The sequence below is a fragment of the Aedes albopictus genome, chromosome 3 (assembly GCF_035046485.1).
Source record: "Aedes albopictus strain Foshan chromosome 3, AalbF5, whole genome shotgun sequence".
Lineage (NCBI taxonomy): Eukaryota > Metazoa > Arthropoda > Insecta > Diptera > Culicidae > Aedes > Aedes albopictus.
In genome coordinates, this window is record NC_085138.1 from 31,007,757 (window position 1) to 31,025,208 (window position 17,452).

At 43.1% G+C, this 17,452-nt stretch overlaps 1 protein-coding gene across 1 annotated transcript in view; it reads left to right on the forward strand.

Annotated features, from left to right (window-relative positions):
• LOC109419187 (RNA-binding protein asd-2) overlaps positions 1–17,452 on the forward strand; it is a 395,970-nt gene that overhangs the window by 331,964 nt on the left and 46,554 nt on the right. The window contains exons 8-10 of the mRNA XM_029867103.2: positions 5,235–5,336; positions 12,423–12,558; positions 12,690–12,917. Coding sequence (XP_029722963.1) covers positions 5,235–5,336; positions 12,423–12,558; positions 12,690–12,798 — 347 coding nt within the window. The 3' untranslated portion in view covers positions 12,799–12,917. The remainder of the gene's footprint in view (positions 1–5,234; positions 5,337–12,422; positions 12,559–12,689; positions 12,918–17,452) is intronic.

Here is a 17,452-nt window from a genome sequence, read left to right on the forward strand (position 1 = left end):
CTCCTGGAATTCCTCCTGGAATTCCTCCTGGAATTCCTCCTGGAATTCCTCCTGGAATTCCTCCTGGAATTCCTCCTGGAATCGCTCCTGGAATTCCTCCTGGAATTCCTCCTGGAATTCCTCCTGGAATTCCTCCTGGAATTCCTCCTGGAATTCCTCCTGGAATTCCTCCTGGAATTCCTCCTGGAATTCCTCCTGGAATTCCTCCTGGAATTCCTCCTGGAATTCCTCCTGGCATTCCTCCTGGAATTCCTCCTGGAATTCCTCCTGGAATTCCTTCTGGAATTCCTCCTGGAATTCCTTCTGGAATTCCTCCTGGAATTCCTCCTAGAATTCCTCCTGGAATTCCTCCTGGAATTCCTCCTGGAATTCCTCCTGGAATTCGTCCTGGAATTCCTCCTGGAATTCGTCCTGGAATTCCTCCTGGAATTCCTCCTGGAATTCCTCCTGGAATTCGTCCTGGAATTCCTCCTGGAATTCGTCCTGGAATTCCTCCTGGAATTCCTCCTGGAATTCCTCCTGGAATTCCTCCTGGAATTCCTTCTGGAATTCCTCCTGGAATTCCTCCTAGAATTCCTCCTGGAACTCTTCCTGGACTTCCTCCTGGAATTCCTCCTGGAATTCCTCCTGGAATTCCTCCTGGGATTCGTCCTGGAATTCCTTATGGAATTCGTCCTGGAATTCCTTATGGAATTCGTCCTGGAATTCCTCCTGGAATTCCTCCTGGAATTCCTCCTGGAATTCGTCCTGGAATTCGTCCTGGAATTCCTCCTGGAATTCGTCCTGGAATTCCTCCTGGAATTCCTCCTGGAATTCCTCCTGGAATTCGTCCTGGAATTCGTCCTGGAATTCCTTCTGGAATTCGTCCTGGAATTCCTCCTGGAATTCCTCCTGGAATTCCTCCTGGAATTCGTCCTGGAATTCCTCCTAGAATTCCTCCTGGAATTCCTCCTGGACTTCCTCCTGGAATTCCTCCTGGAATTCCTCCTGGAATTCGTCCTGGTATTCCTCCTGGAATTCCTCCTGGAAATCCTCCTGGAATTCCTCCTGGAATTCGTCCTGGAATTCCTCCTGGAATTCGTCCTAGAATTCGTCCTAGAATTCGTCCTGGAATTCCTCCTGGAATTCCTCCTGGAATTCCTCCTGGAATTCCTCCTGGAATTCCTCCTGGAATTCCTCCTGGAATTCGTCCTGGAATTCCTCCTGGAATTCGTCCTAGAATTCGTCCTAGAATTCGTCCTGGAATTCCTCCTGGAATTCCTCCTGGAATTCCTCCTGGAATTCCTCCTGGAATTCCTCCTGGAATTCCTCCTGGAATTCCTCCTGGAATTCGTCCTGGAATACGTCCTGGAATTCGTCCTGGAATTCGTCCTGGAATTCGTCCTGGAATTCGTCCTGGAATTCCTCCTGGAATTCGTCCTGGAATTCCTCCTGGAATTCGTCCTGGAATTCCTCCTGGAATTCCTCCTGGAATTCCTCCTGGAATTCCTCCTGGAATTCCTCCTGGAATTCCTCCTGGAATTCCTCCTGGAATTCCTCCTGGAATTCCTCCTGGAATTCCTCCTGGAATTCCTCCTGGAATTCCTCCAAGAATTCCTCCTGGAATTCCTCCTGAAATTCTCCTGGAATTCCTCCTTGAATTCCTCCTGGAGTTCCTCCTGGAATTCCTCCTGGAATTCCTTCTGGAATTCCTCCTGGAATTCCTTCTGGAATTCCTCCTGGAATTCCTCCTGGAATTCCTTCTGGAATTCCTCCTGGAATTCCTTCTGGAATTCCTCCTGGAATTCCTTCTGGAATTCCTCCTGGAATTCCTTCTGGAATTCCTCCTGGAATTCCTTCTGGAATTCCTCCTGGAATTCCTTCTGGAATTCCTCCTGGAATTCCTTCTGGAATTCCTCCTGGAATTCCACCTGGAATTCCTCCTGGAATTCCACCTGAAATTCCTCCTGGAATTCCTCCTGGAATTCCTCCTGGAATTCCTCCTGGAATTCCTCCTGGAATTCCTCCTGGAATTCCTCCTGGAACTCCTCCTGGAATTCCTCCTGGAATTCCTCCTGGAATTCCTCCTGGAATTCCTCCTGGAATTCCTCCTGGAATTCCTCCTGGAATTCCTCCTGGAATTCCTCCTGGAATTCCTCCTGGAATTCCTCCTGGAATTCCTCCTGGAATTCCTCCTGGAATTCCTCCTGGAATTCCTCCTGGAATTCCTCCTGGAATTCCTCCTGGAATTCCTCCTGGAATTCCTCCTGGAATTCCTCCTGGAATTCCTCCTGGAATTCCTCCTGGAATTCCTCCTGGAATTCCTCCTGGAATTCCTCCTGGAATTCCTCCTGGAATTCCTCCTGGAATTCCTCCTGGAATTCCTCCTGGAATTCCTCCTGGAATTCCTCCTGGAATTCCTTCTGGAATTCCTCCTGGAATTCCTTCTGGAATTCCTCCTGGAATTCCTCCTGGAATTCCTCCTGGAATTCCACCTAGAATTCCTCCTGGAATTCCTCCTGGACTTCCTCCTGGAATTCCTCCTGGACTTCCTCCTGGAATTCCTCCTGGACTTCCTCCTGGAATTCGTCCTGGAATTCCTCCTGGAATTCCTCCTGGAATTCCTCCTGGAATTCCTCCTGGAATTCCTCCTGGAATTCCTCCTGGAATTCCTCCTGGAATTCCTCCTGGAATTCCTCCTGGAATTCCTCCTGGAATTCCTCCTGGAATTCCTCCTGGAATTGCTCCTGGAATTCCTCCTGGAATTGCTCCTGGAATTCCTCCTGGAATTCCTCCTGGAATTCCTCCTGGAATTCCTCCTGGAATTCCTCCTGGAATTCCTCCTGGAATTCCTCCTGGAATTCCTCCTGGAATTCCTCCTGGAATTCCTCCTGGCATTCCTCCTGGAATTCCTCCTGGAATTCCTCCTGGAATTCCTTCTGGAATTCCTCCTGGAATTCGTTCTGGAATTCCTCCTGGAATTCCTCCTAGAATTCCTCCTGGAATTCCTCCTGGAATTCCTCCTGGAATTCCTCCTGGAATTCGTCCTGGAATTCCTCCTGGAATTCGTCCTGGAATTCCTCCTGGAATTCCTCCTGGAATTCGTCCTGGAATTCCTCCTGGAATTCGTCCTGGAATTCCTCCTGGAATTCGTCCTGGAATTCCTCCTGGAATTCCTCCTGGAATTCCTTCTGGAATTCCTCCTGGAATTCCTCCTAGAATTCCTCCTGGAATTCTTCCTGGACTTCCTCCTGGAATTCCTCCTGGAATTCCTCCTGGAATTCCTCCTGGTATTCCTCCTGGGATTCGTCCTGGAATTCCTCCTGGAATTCCTCCTGGAATTCCTTATGGAATTCGTCCTGGAATTCCTCCTGGAATTCCTCCTGGAATTCCTCCTGGAATTCCTCCTGGAATTCCTCCTGGAATTCCTCCTGGAATTCCTCCTGGAATTCGTCCTGGAATTCCTCCTGGAATTCGTCCTGGAATTCGTCCTGGAATTCCTCCTGGAATTCCTCCTGGAATTCCACCTGGAATTCCACCTGGAATTCCACCTGGAATTCCACCTGGAATTCCACCTGGAATTCCACCTGGAATTCCTTCTGGAATTCCTCCTGGAATTCCTCCTGGAATTTCTCTAGGAATTCCTTCAGGAATTCCCTCAGGAATTCCTCTAGGAATTCTTCCAGGAATTCCTTCAAGAATTCTTCAGGAATTCTTCCAGGAATTCCTCTAGGAGTTCGTCTAAGAGTTTCTTCTTAGGATCATACAAGTGTTCCCTCAGGAATTCCTCCAGCAATTTCCCCAGGAATTCATCCTGGAATTCATTCAGGAATTCCTCCACGAATTTTTTTAGTATTTTTTGAAGTATTCTACCAAGAATTCCTCCATAGAATTATCCAAGTATTCATTCAGAGATTCTCCCAGGAATTCCTCCTGAAATTCCTCCAGGAGTTCCTCCTGAAATTCCTCCAGGAAGTCCACCACAAATTCCTCCAGGAATTCCACCAGAAAATCATCCAGGGATTCCTCCAGTGATTCTTCCAGAAATTGCTTCAGAAATTCGTACAGGGATTCCCCCAGAAATTTCTCCAGGAATTTAACCAGGAATTCTTCCAGGGATTGAATCAGGAATTCCTTCAGGGATTCCTCCAGGAATTCTCAGAAAAAAAAATCATTTCACCTGGCATTCCTGACCCAGAGAAACTTCCCATACAGATGATTTTGTAAACGACAGAAAGCAGTGAGGCAATGCGCTCCGGGTTCCTCGGTCGGTGATAAAACGTTCCAATGAAGGCAATAAAGATGTGAACTTTTCCCATGTCGAACGAGAACTTTCTCCTTCGAGCCGCCTCGGAGGATTCGATCCAGGACGACGGACGATTTGCATTGAGACGTCAGTAGTAGTGATGGTCAGTGCTGTTCCTCGATAGCTTGTGAGAAGGTGCTCTCTCAACAAAAGTGCCGAACGTGACCAGCGGAACGACCACCACCAAGTCGAGCTCCACTTGCCATGCTACACCCGATCCGCCACCCGGCAGAAATGGGTCCAATGTATGAAGGTACCCGGGAGGAGTTGAGCAGTGCATAGTTTGCATACCAAATGAGTTATTCCTGGTTTGCGGTCGGTCAGTCCTCTGTGTCTTGGCTGGGACTTGAGAGTTGGGACCATGGCGAAAGAGCAGAGCATCGAATGTCGTTTGTTGGGACATGGCGGGATGGGAAGGTTCATGTGCATCGGTTTCCTTAATGAAGGTGAGAGTTTCCACATCATTTTATCACTTTTTCGGTACACTTTATGAAGTGTGGGAAAGTCCAGGACGAGTTGTGTCGTACATGCCGCTCTGTAACGTGCAAGTTTTATGAGATAATGGAATTTTTGTGCTGCTCGGTGAGAAAAGGGGAAGAAGAGGGTCAGCATGGTTTGACATGTAGGTATTATAAAGTGTACGGAATGTGCCGCTCTGGGAGCAACTCGTGGGAATATGTGGGTGGTCGCAGTAATAAGTTCAATTTATGATATGGCATAAAATGTGACCACGAGGACTTCATTTACTAGCTAGACGATTGTAAATTGGTTGGATTTTGGTTTCTTATGCCATGTGATGGAATGGGTCAGAATAATATTTTATGGTGTGATGATATGGTCATCAGAATCAAATCAGAATCTGCTGTAAATTACACGCTGCCCATGAAATTACTGATTCATACAACACTCATTGAGGTATTGTTTCTTTCTGTATTTGTTATTGTTGCAGCCCTGCCAACGACCGATATTGAAGCCCAAACGTTAGCGTTTGTGGAATCAGCCAATGCATTCCTTCATCCGGCGTTACGAGGCGTGAAAACTGTCAGTTTAGGTAAGTAAGGCATTTTTATCTTTATTTCTTTTTCTTCGTAATGGCGTAACGTCCCCACCAATCAGCTTGGTGTTAGTAATCCACTGTTATCAACTACGAGATTTCTCTGCCAATAACCATGTGTGATCATTTTTGCACACGTTTATCATATGGTAGGCATGCATATACTCAAAAGTTCCAAGACGGAGCGCAAATACATTCCCACATTTGGACCAGTAAGCTATTGTTTTTGCCTTTCTCGTACACTAAGTGGGGATGGTAACATAAGGCTGAATTTCAAAAGGCTGAATGCACATAAGGCTGAATACAAAAGGCTGAAATAACAAAAGGCTTAAAACATGGCAAATTCCAAAACTTGAAATATGCATAATAATGAACTCTATAGAATCTGAGCTGAGGGTTTAATGATTTAAAATATGGTATTACACAAGGTATTATATTTTCCGGAATACTATTCCCCGGAGTGGCATCTGCCGAAATGTCGTTCCCGTTGGTGCTATGTCATTATGCCGAAGGATATCAGGCCTCTAATGCCACTAAGGCGAATGGGTTATAATGATTTTAATGCTAAGGAGGTTTACTAGGCAGCCTAGTTGAATGGTTAAATTATGATCTATGCATTTACCTCGAAAAAACAGCCTTTCTAAAAAAGCGGGAAAAATCTCTGATGGAAGAGTAAGTATTGTGGCCGCAAATAGTACAGTATAACGACCAAGCGGAAAGGTTTGATGATAATATCTGCATACTTATAACTCTCCCGTGAGTGATTTTTCCTTCTATTAAAAATAGGTTGTTCTTTTGAGGTATTTGCATATATTCAGCGTTGGCATTCTTACCAATGTGTAAAATGGACCGAGCTTCTGCGTGCGCATATTGAGCATGAGCATGAGCATGAGCATAGATGACCGTACAATTCGTAGTTGCTACTCCGTGATTGACCAGAACAATCGAAATTGCACAAGGAACCAACAAACGGAGCTTGGGATTAACTACCGCTCTCAATGTGCACAGTTCGAGAATTCCAGACTTTATTAGTCAATAACGGCGCCGGCCACGTCCTTACGGTCATCGAGGAAGGAAAGGAATGTTAGTTTGACGTACGTTGCTACTAGAGACCGAGATCACCTCATTTTCTCCACGACTGTCACGGGAAGGAGTTTTTGTTAGTGGGGAGGGGGAGAGTCACATGATTTGGATTCACTTTGGTAAGTGATGATTCATGCAACCTTTACTTGAGTCAAAACATTTATTCATTTTGACTAAAATATTACAGATGTCGACACCGAAGATGACGAACCATTCAAATTTTTGTGTAAATGCAAAAAATGAAAGAAAGATATTTATTATCAACTGAATGTGTATTGGAAACTAGCGCCGACACATGACGTGACGAACTTTTCAATATTTGTTAGATAAATACACAAAAACCAGAGCAGAATTTTATACATCCTTTAGCAGTAATTATTATGATAAAATGGAACGAGCTCACCAATAAACATCCTTCGAAGTGTCCAGTGCGTATGTGCTGCAGCATCTTCCACTAACTGGCCTCTTCTCCGAAATCACACTGAACCGTTACAACTATACAAGGGTACGACGATGTGTACATTCAAATTGACGACGACGACGACGCGGCCGGTCCGAATGAAAAAAAAAAAACGGCCTCTTCACTTTGGAGGCAAATCACACTAAACCGTGTAGCACGCAAATTGCGGCTAAGAGTTTTCCCGTCTTCTGCTTCGTTCCCTGGCTCCAAAAACAGACGGCTTAAGCGCCACCTCCGAAGAGGACCGCCTGTCGAGTTATGTTTGCCCGGCAAGAAACCCAACCTCAGGGCGGGTTTGTTTTATAAGAGACCAAATAGCGATTTAGGGACGATACAGAAAACTCAAAAGTACGGTTAATCGAGATATCTCACTTATAGAGGTCGCCTTAAGCGATTCTCAAAAAATGGTTGATGCTAACCGTCGTTCTACCAACTCACAAAGACACCACTCACGAGTATCATCATTGGAAGAACTCACCAATTCAAATTTTCCTGTTAGCTTCGGACACGTGAGTGGAGAGACTGATTTCCCAGGCAGTCTACCCTGGCGTACAAAAATAACTAAAAAACAGGTAGAACGACGCGAACGTGAGAAATCTCAAAGACCAAAAACTGTTACATCGGGGAAAGCACTAACATTCTACAAAAACAGCATTTGAAGGTAACGGAAAAACTAACGAAACATTTATTCAATTTGATAACCTAGGTTTTATTAACGCATGTTCCTTTCCATGCTACTTATTGTTTTCCTACAGCTTTCCCTACTGTGTGTGCGGTTTTAAATTGGTTCCTACTCTGGTTTTGGTTCTGTCGACACTTATCGACACATAATCTTCTCCGAGCTCGGTTAGTGTGTGGAGTATTCTAACGCATGCGCATGGTTAATTGGATTTTGTCTACTCACGGTACCCTTTTAGCTGCTGATGAATGCCGCCGGCAAAGAAGAAGCGACGGCGTGGCGGTCGACGGACGGCTTGATAAAGAAGCACGCTATTCTTACCGCATCCTACGGTGGTATTGCGTCGATTGCACCAAATGCGCGCGGTGCGCGGCGGTTCGGAAGGTGCGCCTTTCTCGCTGAAGGTTGCTAAACGAACCGGATCACCGGCGCAGTTGCTCCTCGGTGTCTATGACGATGGGGGTCGTCGATGGCTTGGTCGGTGAGGCGACTACCGCAGGGCCGACTTAGGAAAACGTGGGTTTCGGCCGCCTCCGGTGATGAATGTTCCGATCACCGAAAAAGTTGGTTGATGGCGGAGCTGACGATGGGGGTCGTCGGTGGCTTGGTGGGTACGGTGTCTACCTCATGAACACCAAAGAAAAACGTGGTTTGGCCGCTCTGTCGGAACGGTGGTTCCCTTCCGGCTTTCCCCTCAAACCGGGACTTTTGACGCTGCGACGTGGGGTCGAGAGCGCGTTTGGCGAAAAAGGTGCGGTGTGCCGAGCTTTCGGCCGTGGATCAAATCCTGAATAAAAAGCCGTCGAACGGCTGTTCGACACGTTTAACGAAAAAGTTCACTCCACACAACAAAAAATATCAATTACCTTTTTCTATTCACTAACACGCACACACAATCTACTTGACCGCACGTAACCTTTTGGCTTAGGTTATTGAACTGGCTAACTAACGGAAAGGAACATTTAATTTAATCTAGAAGACTTCTCACATTTTTTAAGTATTACCAAATATAACACACCGCGACACTAAACTTAGAACACGCACTCCCGCCTCTTCCACGGTCCAGGTCAAAATGGACGAGTAGAAGTTCTGTAAGTCCTCAGATAAGGTCGGATCCCAAGACTTCGTGGCCGGAAATATGTAAAATTACCGAAGTAATTTTACGATCTTTTCAAACGACAATTCTCATCAACCACGAATGAAAACCGATAGGATCGCTATCTCTTTCGTTTCCATACCATCTGAATGATCTGTATCGCTCCCTCTATTTTTAAATACCCGATCTATTTTTTGACGAGAGAGTTCGGGCTTGAACATTGAACCTCGAGATTGTTCGGGTTTCGTGGTGTAGTGGATAGAACGACAGGAATCGTATTTACATGTATTAGACTTGAGAAGGCGACTTGCATGCAAGTTGTATGCGGTTTCGAAGTGCATGTCATTTCGAATGGTGACATTGAATATCGCAAAACATTTATAGTGAACTTTGGAATTTAGTACATTTGACAATGAAAACAATAAATTCAAATGAAAAATAAATTAACACGAATAATAAATTAACATTGAAGAACATGAAACTACATTTAATTTATTATACAATTTATGTACATTTTATATAATTTATTGAATAAATCTTAAAATAATATTTACAACAAAGTGACCATGCTACAACCGCCCCGTACGAAGATAAGCACAACCAAATCGGTAACGACGACGACGCGGCCGGCCCGAATGAAAAGAAGCGGCTTTTTCACTTTGCTGCGTGCGCATATTGCTTCTGCGTGCGCATATTCCTTAAAAACTATTCATCGGAGATTTCCCCTTCTTTTGAACATAGGCTGTTCTTACTGTGTTTCAATGTTATAGCTGCATTTTTTTTATCAAAGGTTTTCCTTCTTTTAAAATGTTGAAAGAACCATAATTTAAGTTCAGGTGTTGAAGCTGCTTACTTTTTACCAGATGTTTCTCCTTCTTATAAAATAGGCTATTCTTTCAAGCAGTATTGCATTCGAACAGAACGTGAGCCAAAAATGAACTGAACACTTTAAATTTTTTGGTCGACAAAGCATTGAACTTGCCTGTCAGAGCTTTTGCTGCTTAAGAGCGCCCGCTCGGTTCCCATTCGACTCTGAGTTCACATGCGCTTATCTTCATCATTAAATCCCATGTGTCTTCTTTCCTAGGACTAGAACCTTGTGCCGCATCTACATGTTTGGACGTTATTATGTTATGTCACAGGGAAATGCATCATAGATCCTTTGGTACGACATTGTGGTCTCGGATATTGAAATACAGCTCCAGGAATTTAGATTTTTCGAAACACCCGATGGTTGGACTGGTTCACTCTTCAATAAAAGGAGATTGAATTAGCCCAAAAGATTGCCAAAATTGAAGGGTGAAATGGCGCAAATATGACCGTTTTAGTATCACAGATACCAGGGTAACATGTTAGTCAGCATGCTACGGGTTCAGTTCTTTCCAGTTCATGCCGCGTTCAATTTGCATGTTCAAATATTTATATTTGATCGCAATGTGCCGAATATGAACTTCAATGCAAATTGAACGCGTTCACACTGCAGTGCTGCAATTCGGTTCTGAATTCTTTTGCGCACAACATTGGGGGAAATAGTTCCTGTCGACATGTGATGCTAATAAACCTGTTTAGTCACCCGGAGTTCCTTGAGAAACTTAATCAGGAATGGCCAACTGATGGACCGACGATCAGACTCTATTGGTTTAGGCAATTTTATGATTTTCGATAATTCATGCCAATAACTCCGTTACTGTATTGTATTAAATCATATAATTGGAAATCCGGATTTTCCAAAACCCATGTTGACCGGACTGGTACGCTCAGATATGGTCCCAATAGCAGAAGAATTTCTGAATCTAATGAGCTCAAAATGTTTGAAATCTGTGGAAACATGGTGGAGGTATGGCCATTTCAGTTTCGTGGATTTCGCTAGTGTTCAATTTAGAGCTCGCACGCGTTATAAATTTAGAACTGAACAAAGTTCAAACATTTTTGAGCAATAGTTTTTGCCTCAACTACCGCCTCTTACCCGAATTACCCGAACAATTGTTTACATCTAAGACTCATTCAACCTAGTTTCCGAGTTGACACACATAATACTTCAAACGAGTGGAAATAAATTGTTGGCGAAATCCTTTGCCAATTTGAGCTAAAATAATTTAGTATTAGCGGGGTATTGGCCGATATGATACTGAAGAAAGTACAATGACATAGACATTATGATACCGAAATCCATAAGATTATGTTCCACTTGAATGTCTTTTCATCAGTTAGAGTTAGCTCACGTGACCAGATGACCATTCGATGAATAGTCAAATAGATTGAATGTCATATACTTCCTCTTCCGTAAAATGGGTTTTGATCAAATGACCGTTTGACCAAATGTACTTTCGAGCAAAGATTCTTTTGTTTCCTATGATCATTTTCAAGTCGAGTCAAATGTTTATCAAAGACTAATAGATTAGCCATAAATGTCCAAAATGTCATTTCATTCGATTCTCTACAACTTTAAAAACTTTTCAACATGTTGATATCTTTCAGCCTTTTGATATCTTTCAGCCTTTTGATGCTTTCAGCCTTTTGATCATTCAGCCTTATGTGTTTCAGCCTTTTGATCATTCAGCCTTATGTGATTCAGCCTTTTGTACGTAACCCCACTAAGTGTACTGGAAAGGCTATATGTTCACTCAAAAAACGAGTTTGCGAAAAAGACTCGAAAGATCAAGTATCATATACCAATCAACTCAGTTCAACGAATCGAAATGATGTCTGTATGTGTGTATGTATGTATGTCTGTGCACAAAAAAGGTTCACTCACTTTTAAGGCACTTTCCATTGCCCGATTTTTGGATTATAGCTCGAATCGAACCGGAATTTTACCGCATTGATTGCTATTGAAAATGGTCTGGATCGGTGAAGGCGTTCCAGAGTTATGGTCGTTTTAGTGATTCGGACCAGCAGCGGTAGAACTGGCCGTATATAAAACTGAACCAAGCCCCATCATCCAGATGCGAAACATCAAACTGCGGAGATTTTTGTAACTTTTAGCATGGTTGACGAGATTTGTACGGAAATCAACGCTGGAGACAAAAAAATTGCACAATGTCGGCCCAAAATTCTAGATGACAGCCTAATATTCAAGATGGCGGCTCCAAATTCAAGATGGCGGCTGTTTTATAAAGTTTTGGACCCTAAAACCATGCAATACGGGTAAATTTTGTATGAGGAAGATGTCCGGAGTCCAAAAAATGGTGACCAGAATGTTCAAGATGGCGGCCTAAAATCCAAGATGGCGGCTGTTTAATGAAGTTAAGGCTCTAGTACCATGCAATATGGGTATGTTTTATATAGGTAAGATGTCTGGACTCCAATAATGGCGGCTCAAAATTCAAAATACTGGCTGTTTAACGGAATTTCAGGCTCTAAAATCATGCAATATGGATATATTTAAGGGGCCCAGATGCAAAGGGGTGCAAGTGATCATTTTGTCGATTTTAAGCTGAGCATATCAAAAATTTCTTCAGATTTCAAGGTTTCAGTAACTTTTTTAAGTTTATTTTTATGGTGCATAAAAAATTATAATAAATACATATGTGTGGATTAGACTAGATCATGGATAAAAGTTGCTCGAAGATGAATTCCTAACAGAGTTACTTACCTACCACATGTTACACGAATCCAAAAATCTCAACTGGCAAAGTAGCTTTCAGTTAAAAACTGTGCAAAAGTGCTCATGGAACACTTAACTCCAGCGTGGGTGCCACACCAGAAACTAGACCTGAATCTGCAACTCAATTTATATGTTATTTTTCAATTTCCTTTTCGCAGCCGCCCGCAAACGACCCCTACTGGGTGGACCACGTTCCAGTATGAACCCAACCAAGCGAACCGTGATGACCCTGATTGCCCGCGCCCGAACAGCCCAAGCCATGCACGGATCCCGAACGACCGCCCCCATGGGAGAGTAAGTACTTTTCCTACCTGCATGCATGCACACTTTCACATTTGTGAACATTTACATGACCCGGAACGGACCAAGCCTGCCGCAATAAAGCGCCTTGCGCCGTTTTTATTTCGCATTTTTCAATTTTCCAGACCCATCCAGGTGATCACATCGCCGCTGATTCTGCAACCCTCGCTGGACCTACTGCAGAGCAATGGCGCCGGGTCGGTGCAGAAGGAAAACATCCTGCAGGGGGCTTAAGCACGAGGTGATTTATGCATTTTTGCGGTGGAGGACGAGGAGAGAAAAAGTGTACTACCAATTGAAAAAACGAAACAAAAGGAACACTGCTTTCATTGTGTTAGTAGGATAGATTAGAGGTGAGTATGGGGAGCGGAATTATAATTACCTTGGTAAATGAAAGGGGAGATATGGGATAGAGTCAGTCTGCTTTGCAGAGAGAAACACAGCGAAGATCAAAACTATTTAATGGTAAAAATGTGCTTAAATTTAAAAGAACTTGAACACCAGAAGACTATGATTCTAAGACCTAATATGGTTGAAAGGTGAAAGAAGCATTTCGGCGAACATTAACTATTTCTGCTAACATGAATCGTAAAATGCTGGTCAGGTGATAAAAGTATGTTCACTTTTTGACGTCCACGCTTTGATGGTAAGCAATACAATATGACCACATAAAAGTCACTTTTCCCAGCTCGTAGTCTTTGAGCAGCATAATAAAGAGACCTCAGGAAGGTACAATGATACCACTTCCAAGATTGCTCGTTTCGGTCCGGCACTACGCAGGACACCGTCGACCACATATCTCACAATCGCTACAAAAAGTGCATTCAATGCACTACCTAGTAGTGAGGGAAATGGAAAATATTTATTCAATCTGAAAGCCCTTATGAATTTCAACCACCTTCCGTACAGAAGGCAACACCGCTATGAATAGTTTTGTCGAAGCAGAACGCTCGGGCGGACGTCGTATAATAAAACCACTGACTGGTCAGTATAATAGAAAACCAATGGTGTGGAAAACGGTGTGAAGCCTTTACATCGACCTGAATTTCAGATTCATAGGAAAATGAAATATTTAAATTTCTAACTACACTCGAAACTCCATTTAGGTAACGAGTCGGCACTGCCCAATTAGAAATTTTACCTAAATGGATTCATTACCAAACTGGATTCAGTTCATTACCGAAATGGATTTCAAGGTTGCAAGATAATTTGAGAAGAGGAACTTCACGGGAATTTCAGAGCGTTCCAAAGCGTTTCAAGGCGTTTCAGGGCATTTCAGGAGGTTTCAGAGAGGTTTTGTGGGGCTTCAGAAACTCTCAGGTGAGTTTCACGAAGGTTACATGAGGATTTCAGAGGTGTTTCAATGCGTTTCAGGGCGTTTCATGGCCTTTCAAGGGGTTTCAAGAGATTTAAGGGTCACAGGTGAATTTGATGAAGGTTTAATAGGGGTTTTAGAGGCGTTTCATAGCATTTCAAGGCGTTTCAGGGCATTTCAGGAGGTTTCCGATGAGTTTGAAGGGGCTTAAAAGGCTCGCAGGTGAATTTCATAGGGGTTTCATGAGGGTTTCAGAGGCGTTTCAAAGCGTTTCAAGCATTTCAATGCGTTTCAGGGTGTTTCAGGCCATTTCAGAAGGTATCACAGTGGTTGTAGGGGTATTTCAAAGTAATTCTAGGCGTTTCAGGGCGTTTCAGGAGGTTTAGAGGGCTTTTGGGGGCTTCATAGGCTCGCAGGTAAATTTCTCGTAGGTTTCGTAGGGGTTTCAGAAGCGTTGCAGAGCGTTTCAAGGCGTTTCATGAGATTTCACAGGGGTTTTAGGGGGCTTCAGAGGCTCTCAGGTGACTTTTACGAAGATATTGATGGGGGTTTAGAGGCATTTCAAATTGTTTCAAAGAGTTTTAATGCGTTTCAGGATGATTTAGAAGGTTTGAGAGGCATTAAGGGGGCTTCAGAGGCTCGCAGGTGAATTTAACGGAGTTTTAATGGGGGTTTCATAGGCGTTTCAAAGCGTTTCAAGGCGTTTCAAGGCATTTCAAAGCGTTTCAAGAGGATTAAAAGGGCCTCAGAGGCTCATGGGGTTTCAGGAGGTATCAGAGTGGTTTCAGGGGGTTCAGAGGCTGTCCTCTGGAATTTCTCCTGAAAATCCTCTGGAATTTCTCCTGAAAATCCTCTGGAATTTCTCCTGAAATTCCTCTGGAATTCTTCTGGACGTCCTCTAGAATTCCTCCTAAAATTTCCTCTGGAATTCCTCTGGAATTTCTCCTGAAATTCCTCTGGAATTTTTCCTGGAATTCCTCCTGAAATTTCTCCTGGATTTCCTCTGAAATTTCTCCAGGAATTCCTCTGGAATTTCTCCTGAATTCCTCTGGAATTCTTCTGGACTTCCTCTAGAATTCCTCCTGGAATTCCTCATGGAATTCCTCTGGAATTTTTACTGGAATTCCTCTGGAATTTTTCCTGGAATTCCTCCTGAAATTTCTCCTGGATTTCCTCTGAAATTTCTCCAGGAATTCCTCTGGAATTTCTCCTGAATTCCTCTGGAATTTCTTCTGGAATTAGTCTGGAATTTCTCCTGGAATTCCTCTGGAATTTCTCCTGGAATTCCTCTGGAATTTCTCCTGGAAGTCCTCTGAAATTTCTCCAGGAATTTATTCTGGAATTCTTCTAGAATTCACCCTGAATTCCTCCTGAAATTTATCTTGGAATTCCCCTGGAATTTCTCCTGGAATTCCCCTGGAATTTTTCCAGGAATTCCTCTGGAATATCTCTTGAAAATCCTCTAGAATTTCTCCTGGAATTCCACTCGAACTTCTCCTGGATTTCCTCGGGAGTTTCTCCTGGAATTCCTCTGAAATTTCTGCTGGAGTTCCTCTTTAATTTCTCCTGCAATTCGTCTAGAATTGCTCCTGGAACTTCTGGAATTTCTCCTGCAAACTCCTCTGGAGTTTCTCCTGAAAATCCTCTGGAATTTCTCCTGGAACTCCTCTGGAATTTCTCCTGGAATTCCTCTGGAATTCTTCTGGACTTCCTCCTGGAATTTTTGTGAAATTTCCCCTAGAATTCCTCTGGAATTTCTTTTGGAATTCCTCTGGAATTTCTCCTGGGATTCCTCCTTGAATTCCTCTAGAATTTCTCCTGGAACTCCTCTGGAATTTCTCCTGTAAATGTCAGGTAAATTTCATGAAGATTTCATGGGGGTTCTAGAGGTGTTTCAAAGCGATTCAAGGCACCCTAATGGTCTTCTATTACGTAAATCTATTGAAGACAACCAAATACAATAGTAGATCCGATGACCTATATTCAAGGAAGTTCTTGCAGATCTTCAAACTGGCAATGAACTCACCACTTAATAGCACTCAGCTACATAAGGCTGTGTAAGCATAAATTTCATTCCGAATGCTCAAACTGTTCACTGATTACACTTGTAGATCAGATGGCCTTGGCTCCAGGGAGTTCTCGGATACTCCTATACAATCATTGAACCCACCACTTAATAGAACATAGATGCCTGGGGCTGTGTGAGTATAAGTCTCATTATTTATGCTCTTAGATACAATTAATAAACTTCGTAGATTGGGAGTTCTTGGAGACTCTGAATGATTTTTGGAACTCACAAGCCCTATGAGCCTTAGTCGTAAATCTCTTAAGGTCAACCAAATACGTTAGTAGATCCGATGTCCTATACTCAAGGAAGTTCTTGGAGATCTTCAAACTGGCAATGAACTTACAACTTGAAAGTACATAGCAACATGAGGCTGTGTAAGCATAACTTGTAGTTCAGATGGCCAGAACTCCAGGGAGTTCTCGGATACTCTTATACAATCATAGAGCCCACCACTTGATAGATTATAGATGCTTGGGGCTGTGTGAGTGTGAACCTCACTCTTTATGCTCTTAGCTACAACTAGTAGCCCTCATAGATTCGACGATCTATACTCAAGGGAGTTCTTGGAGACCCTTAAAGATTCTTCGAACTCAAAGCTCGATAGATCATAGTTACCTGAGGTTGTGTGAGTATGAGCCTTAGTCGTAAAAGTCTTGGAGACATCAAATCCGACGATTTATACTCAAGGAAGTTCTTGGAGATCCTCAAACTGACAATGAACTCACCACTTGATAGTACATAGCTACATAACGGTATGTAAGCATAAATTTCATTCATAATGCTCCAATAGGTCGTTGATTACACTTGTAGATCAGATGGCCTTAACTCCAGGGACTTCTCGGTTACTTTTACGCCTTTATAGAACCCACCACTTGATACAATATAGATGCTTGGGGATGTGTTCTTAATGCTCTTAGATGCAACTAGTAGACCTCGTAGATTCGATGCCCCATACTCAAGCGAGTTCTTATAGACCCTTAATGATTCTTCTAACTCAAAACTTGATAGATCTTGATAGTGCCCAGTAAACATTTTGGTCTGTATAATTTGTGTTATACATATTCATATAAGAACCAACATACTCGTATAAAGTGCACGAAATGGCTATATACGTACCAAAGTGGAGGCCATATATATACTTCTGACGACTTGTCTTGACTTCCTTTGAACAGTAATATGATGTCCCAAAGTATCGTCGGAAAAATAAAGACGACTTTCAGTGATAAGTAATACGATGTCCCATATTACTGATGAAAAGTTAAAAAAAAATTGCATGGTCAGTATCCAGCATTGAACACAGAACCTCGAGATCCAGAATCCAACATTGTACCTCGGTACCAACTCATCTTTCTTGAAGAGAGATGGAAATTTGGCCAACTTAAACTTAAAGCTTGCCCGTATCATAAGCCTGATTATTTTCCCAAATGGTGCTGATGCAGACTTGGTCGCTATTTTCTCTAAGTCTTTGCGACTTCATTTCATGCTTTTCAGACCTGATGTGTAAA